The sequence below is a fragment of the Ornithodoros turicata genome, unplaced genomic scaffold (assembly GCF_037126465.1).
Source record: "Ornithodoros turicata isolate Travis unplaced genomic scaffold, ASM3712646v1 Chromosome13, whole genome shotgun sequence".
Lineage (NCBI taxonomy): Eukaryota > Metazoa > Arthropoda > Arachnida > Ixodida > Argasidae > Ornithodoros > Ornithodoros turicata.
This window is the reverse complement of record NW_026999307.1, coordinates 1,634,959-1,642,235: the sequence shown is the minus strand read 5'-3', so window position 1 is coordinate 1,642,235 and position 7,277 is coordinate 1,634,959. Positions and strand designations below refer to the sequence as shown.

Genomic DNA, 7,277 nt, shown 5'->3' with positions numbered 1-7,277 from the left:
ACAACAAAGGTCGCACTGCGCCAACACAGTGATTACCATGAGACGAGTTGAAAATATCGACAATGTTTAATATAAGGAGAGATGTAATATATAAAATACCAGTCTAAAGCTACAAAATGTTGACAATTCCAATGGCTCTTAAAAAATTAAAAACTCTACGAAAATGGATAATAGCCGATTCACCAAACAATAGCTAACGCACTAGATAATATAATTTACTAGAATATTTTATTGTCGAACGACACGCACAGAATGCCTAACAGTGAACACGAAACATGGCATTCCTGATCCAATATCAAAAAGCCTCAAACAGCGTTTACATGCTTTAATTTAAAGTGATGAACGAGGCTTCTCTTCCACTTGTAAGGAACTCCGCACTGAACACATTTAAACGGCCTCTCGTCGGTATGCACCCTCATGTGTCTCCGAGCATCATACCTGCAATGAAATTTTCTGCCGCACACTTCACACGACACCGGTCCCTTGCCCGTGCGTCTCATCTTGTGGAGTCTCAAACCCCCGCTGTCTCTCCCGGAAACCACGCGACTCAAGTGTCTCTCGCGAACGTGAACATGCTCTACGTGGTTTACGTAGCCGCGTGCGCTGTAGAAGGGCCTGGAACATACGCAGCACACATCCGTCGGCTCTCCCGTGTGACGCCTAACGTGCTCGACAAGATCGTTGCTGTCGCGGAACCCTTTATCGCACACATTGCAGAACCATCTGTGTTCTCCTAAATGCACCGTTTTAATGTGCCTGTCCACGTTGCGGATACTCGCAAAGACGGCTTCGCAGATGTCGCATTCGAATAGCTTCTCCCCGGTGTGGACATAGTAATGGCGTCGTAGTTTTTTGGGACGAAACCACCTGAAGCACACTTCACAACGTTCCCTCGATTTCTTTGAGTGTGTAAACATATGCGCTTTTAACGAAGACTTGGAATTGAAGCTGCCATGGCAAGTCTTGCAGACTTGCTTCAGATGCTTGCTGTGCGTTCTGCTGTAGTGGTCCACGAAGGTAGACGCGTCTTTGTAGGTTTTCGGACATTTTGGACAGCGAAACGGACGCTCGGTGGCATGTACATTGTAGTGCCTGCGTAAGCCGGACATGCATCCTACTCGTCGACCACAAAGTGTGCAACATATGGCTCCATTTGGCTGACGGCTCTTTTCGAAGTAGCTGGCATCTGGAGGGCCCTGTTTTTGAAGTCGATTACGATATTAGTAACGTGGTAGCACGAGCAGGTATCTTTTGTATGAAAAAAAAAACATATTGCATTATTTTGTACAGCGCTGATTTAAGAGATCCCAAAACTTATATGGGATTATGTTTACGTGCACCACGGATACGCTACCGTGAAGGTTTAACGCGTGACAACAAAGTAGGCACCTAGGAATTTGCAGAAATGTTCCCTAATAGCAGACGCTGGATGTTCAGAGCGGTGAGAATCTGACCCTCCCAAAAAAGTGTTGCCATTTAGCCGAATACACCAATGGGCGGGCGGACTGGCAGAACGTCTGTATTATGTGCACGATACCTTGAGCACGCCATGTCTGCAGATTCCTCGTCCTCTGAGTTTGCCGTTACGCTCAACTAAATGGATGTCCTTGTTGACATCCGGTTGTCCCTCCCGGATGTCAATTAATTCACCCGATGATCCATATGTACTAAATAACGACTCAAATTTGATATCCAAATGGTGTCAAGCAATGGAAATGCAACTTAGTGTCAATAAGACAGTGTGTATGTCGGTGTCACGAAAACGAGACATTCGTACATTTAATTATTCCATTGAAGGAAATGGGATTAAATGCGTTGTGGAATACAAATATTTGGGTGTTTTAATGGACAGCTGGTTAAGCTGGGATAGCCACATAGAACACATCATTAAGAAATGTACTTTTCGTGTAAACACATTGAGGAGAACGTTAAGGTATGCCACGCTAGAGACAAAACTATTAATATACAAAGTCCCGATACATCCAGTTTTAGATGATGCGGCTGTTGTATGGTTCCCCTTTCAGACGACTAAAGCTCATGCTCTCGAAATGGTGCAAAGGAAAGCGGCAAGCTTTGTATGCAGTAAATATTCCAGGGACATTTCGGTATCCACTTTGTATCGGAACTTGTGCCTAGAAAACTTAAGCAGTAGGGTCAAGGTTCAGCGACCGAAATGGTTTTGGCAGTTCCTGAATCATGAGTTGACACTGAACGCTCCTGACATAAAAAGTTTAGCGCGACCTGGACGGTCACGTACCAGAAACTCGATACACATCCCACCTCCTTTCGCAAGGGTAGAAATTAGGGATGTGCCAACCGAATCCACGAATCCTAGGCAGGAATTCGAGATTCGGGAATCCGAATCCCAGTGCCCAAAACGGCGAATCGAATCTTTCGAATCCACCAACCACGTTTGTTTGTTTCTTTTTCAAACTGGCGACTCCAGAGTCCGCGAAAACCTCATTGGCCGACGGGTGTTTTCTTGTTTCTTTGTTTCCATTGCTCTGGAGTGAAGGAGTTCAGGTAGGAACTGTTACATTACAAGTTTAAAAGTAATATGATTTTGCTTTCGATTGTTGCTTAGTTTAATGGAAATAATTCTGACTCGCGAATTTATGTACTTCTTGTAGATGAACAATATGTTAAATACATTATGTTTGAGAAGAACTATATGGGTATATGTTCTCCCGAAACTGAACTAATATTTAATTTGTTTTTCATTAAACAAATGCATCATATCTGCTTCAAAACACTTTTCACTATAGGCTTTTTATTTTGGGGGGGGGGGGGGGGCGTTTTCAACACTTTTTAAAGAAAGGATTCGAAAGATTCGAGATTCGTCCCATCTCTAGTAGAAATCTTTAGATATTCCTTTTCGTCTAGGTGATAAATGATTGGAATAATCTGCCGCAAAATGTTGTTGTAATCAAAAACAGCACAGACTTTATCAAGAAACTACATTCCTTGTTATTACCATTGACTTCAGAAAGGGGTGGGGGGTGATGTATATGAATTACCGCTGTTTTTGTTCGCAATTGTGCTTTAATATGTACTGCCCTATACTGTATTGTATTATCTGTATTGTCGATACTGCCCTTCTGGTTTGAACGTATGGTACAGACCAATTTTCTGTTGTGCTGAGTAATTGGTAGTAGTAAGTTCAAAGTGTGTAGGTTGTGGCACAGAGTTAGAATCCCGTAATTATTGCTCTCATCTATATGTTACGAGTGTGAAGGTGCATGTAAATGAATGTACACAGACATGTACGTACTCTGTTTATTTGTCACATTTGACGTGTGTATGTTGTACCTGTCCTTCCTGCTACGCATGCCGATTGGCAGCGCATGCAGTATGAATAAAAAAAAAACGTCCGAACGCCCACAATCGCGCCCGTAACAGCCGAAAGGTCGCTTAGATGTCATCGGTCGTCGCCCAAGCAGCCGGTCCAGCGCAGCTGATGACCGTCGACGGCAGTGATTAAGTGTTGAAAGCAAAGAAGAAGACGAGGGTCCGTTTCCGACGTTGTTTATTTTCCGATGCGTGTCAATGCGCTGATCACACTACTTGCTTATCGACCTAGGCCGGCACGTATTACTACAGGCGTGCAAGCTTAATGGTGATCCCATACAAAAAACTTGTGCCGAACTTCTTAGTTTACTTGCTTACCGCAATGGCGCTCGCTCCCAGGCCCAGGAATGCTAAGACAGCAATAAGTGTAAAACGTTATGATATATCCAAGAGTAATCAAATAGCGATTTATAGCGCACAATTTTACAATTCTAGCAACAATTGGGACATATGTGAGTGTTCATATACGAGCGTAAAATACAAAGAGTGTGGTGACGACAGTTAACGTAGTCTGCTATGAGCATCAATCCTCTGTCGCAGAACGCGGATATCATCTAAAGGGGCTCTAAAATGCAAAAAAATAAATAAAAATAAAGAAAAGATGTCCTCAAATGAAAGTCCGTGTTTCAGTTGGCATAATCGAAACAAAATTAGTTCACACAATACTACCGTTTAGAAGGAAAGCGGAGTGAAACAGACTCGCCTTAGTCGGCAAGGAACGGTGGTGGTGGTGGTGGTGGTGGTGATAGGGCTTGCCGTTGTCGGCCTCACGTATGTGGGCAACGTCACGACTCACGCCCTGGGGGAATGTGCGTCCTGGGCCGACTTCTAAGGGAACTGTGCCGACATATGTCTGAAAGCGTCTGAGGAAAACCCAGGAAAAACCCCAGACAGCACAGCCGGCACCGGGATTCGAACCCGGGTGCCTCCCAGTCTCGACGTGACATGGCCAGCACGCTAACCACTGAGCCACGGGAGCTGGAACGGGATATCCAGGAGGCAAAGATTGCCGCCATCCAATGAGACAGCAGTAGAGGCGCGTGCATACCGCTCGAGAACCTGTGGATTTGGAATGGGTCCGACCGTATAGCGTGCCGTATATAGGCATGATGCGCACTGCTGCATTTTTCAACAACTGATTTCAATTTTTTTCAATTCAAACAATTCAGTTCAAACAACATTTTTCAATTCACTGAGCTGTAGCCCACAACAGTTCTCGCGAATGTTCCACTGACAACATTTATCTTCATGTCCTTCGAACAGCGACTCAAATCCGCTTTGCAAAGCGCACTATGTTTTTCACCGGGACTACTCCATTGCGGGACACGCGCGTGCACGTGCAGCATGGACTAAAAAGACCGATGCACGAGCTGAAGCGTCGTTCACTGCTTAACGCCGAAGCAAGAAAATGTCCGGTATAATTTTGATTCTAGCTTCGTACCGGAATGATACTTTGGACTTACGATATCATACAAAATTAAGATAGCGTGTAACGGAATTTGAAGCTAACTTGTTTTTTACATTTTAGTGCCCCTTTAAGCCATTTGGTACGCCAGCTATCATTTGATACTCCGAATTAGGGTTCTTCCTCAAAATTCAGCGCAAATGATGTTTATTCGAAGGCACAGCGGCAACAAATTAGGCATGGGCGGTGTACAGAATGTTTGAAACCACTTTGAGGGGAAGCCACAGTATGGAATTGCCAGGGTGGAGGGAGGTATACACTATAACTGTTCCCGAGGCAGATCGATGTAGGCAGCGCCAATGTGGCAAGTTGGTGAGCTAAGGGCAGCACAACCTTTTGTGCGGAGCTTTCAGGCCTGAAGTAATACATGTCGGCCTAGGTCGAACATTAGCATCGATGGCGGATGGAAACATGCGGCTACTTTGAAGCGCACGCGAATGGCTCGCCTATCTCGCTCTTTTCGGTATACATATACCTCGAGTGTACGGCTAAAGTCGGTGTGGACAATCTCGCCCTTCCCCGTTCGCCGCACGAAGAGCGTCCGCCCGTCGAAGCTTAAAATCGCATTATCCCCATACACTTAACTGTCCCGTTCCTGCTATCACTTAATTTGAAGTAATATAATTAATTTTGACATTTTTCACAGTTCTCATCGCCACAAATACCTGAAAAAAAAAAGTTAACATCTCCACATATATTACGATGATTTCAACTTTCACTGGAGCACCTGTGGCGTTCACTTAAATACAGACGAATTCGACATCCAACATTAAGCAAAACAGCACGCGCTCGTGCAAATTCCTTCCCTTATTTTCAGCTCAACTCTATCCTGCAACACACGCGCTCACCATCTCACAATATCGCGATCAGTCTTTACGAGCTGTTACCATATCAGTCGCTTTCCCACCAAGACTCAAAAAACAGAACTTCACCGTATGACAGCCTCAGAGCTGAATTCGTTCAGAATGATATCGAACACTTTCTCATGTGTATGATACGTGACGTCACTGGACTTCATGTCGGAAACGCAAGCCACCGACTCAGAACGTCGCTGAACTTCACGCGAACGACATTGAGATTCAGCTGTGGGAAAAACGAGTCAGAAAGACTCAAAATATATTGCTAGGATGGGATTCGCGGTAGGTCTGCATCCTGAGCTCTGTCATTCAATGCCGGACACGTCGGCAGTAGTAGACGCCACTGATCCTGTTAACTCTCTGGCGTAGCTCTCCCTGTCGTGATGTACATCGTGTTCTCCGCACTCCACGTTTGTTGCGGGCTATCTCGAGTTGTGCCGAAAGGAAACCTTCCGTTTTGCGAACACAAGTAGGTCATAGCCTGTGCTATATAACTACAAATTATGAAGAAAATCCGAGGTAGGGTTTTTGAGAAACGAGCGTCCAAAAAACCCCATTTTTTGATAACATAGCTGTTACTCTACACCGCCTTGCCGAAAGCGGGCAAGGTACAGACGTGTAAATGTGCAACAATTTAAAGAGCACGCTTCGAGCTACACGCCGGTACCTCATATATCTCCGCGGCGTGTATAGCAGGAGTACAGCGCAAAGATGAATATTAGCAAAATGTGAATTTTCTTGCAAATTTGGCGATTTTTAATTGAAGATAAAGATTGAATTGACCCGTGCTGTTTGCGCACGCTAAAGGTCGTTGTACCTGGAATGTTGTGCAAAAAATATATATATACTTTGGAACCAGCCGATGGCGAGGAATAAAATGTCAAAGTCGTTCCATCAGAAAGCTCCGTCGTCGAGTCAATTTTTCTTTTTGTCTGGCGAACCACAACACACAGAGTCAAAATATTTATTTATCCTGTGTGTATTCGTGTTGCGGCACAACATATATCTTTTCAAAGGAAATCGGTGACTTTGTCCGGACCACCCTGCCTGAGTTGAGATGGAATCACCCACCCGCATTGCACGCCCCGGGTTGCAGTTGCGGTGCGAGTAAAGATTTATTTACCCGCGCTGACCTCCACTAATAAACACGGCCTTTCGCAACGAGAGGATGCGCGCTAATAAATTCTTAACGATGTATAACGGAATCGTATGCGTTCTAAGTATAGGTGATTGCCTGAGAGACCATCCCTTTAACCCAAGAATTGTCAACTGGTGGGGAGTTCCCTACTGTGGGTGATTTGGAATTCTCAAGAGGAGAATGACAAGATGTAACATTCGCCTCCAATTGCCCTCGCCAACGCCACCTAGATAGAGAAGTCCGTCTTAATCTGCCTTCTCTCCCTCCTTCGTTACGTAGATAAATAGTAGTCAGCATTCGTCCGCTACCGAGATTCGCCGTCCTGCGAGTCCAAGAACTAACAGATGGTTGCACCTAACTCTGCAAACTTGAACCTGTAGACCAAAAGTGCAAAACGCTTTCCGGAAGATTATGCTTAAGAAACGTACGGGACCGTTTTGCGCCTTATTTTATTTTTTTCCCATTTAGT

General features: G+C 44.8%; 1 protein-coding gene across 2 annotated transcripts in view; it reads right to left on the bottom strand.

Moving 5' to 3' along the window:
• Nucleotides 1-206: 206 nt before the first annotated feature.
• LOC135372059 (zinc finger protein 28-like) overlaps nucleotides 207-7,277 on the bottom strand; it is an 80,065-nt gene continuing 72,994 nt past the window's right edge. For both annotated transcript variants that reach the window (XM_064605781.1, XM_064605780.1), the window contains one exon: nucleotides 207-1,196. In XM_064605781.1, coding sequence (XP_064461851.1) covers nucleotides 306-1,196 — 891 coding nt within the window. In that variant the 3' untranslated portion in view covers nucleotides 207-305. The remainder of the gene's footprint in view (nucleotides 1,197-7,277) is intronic.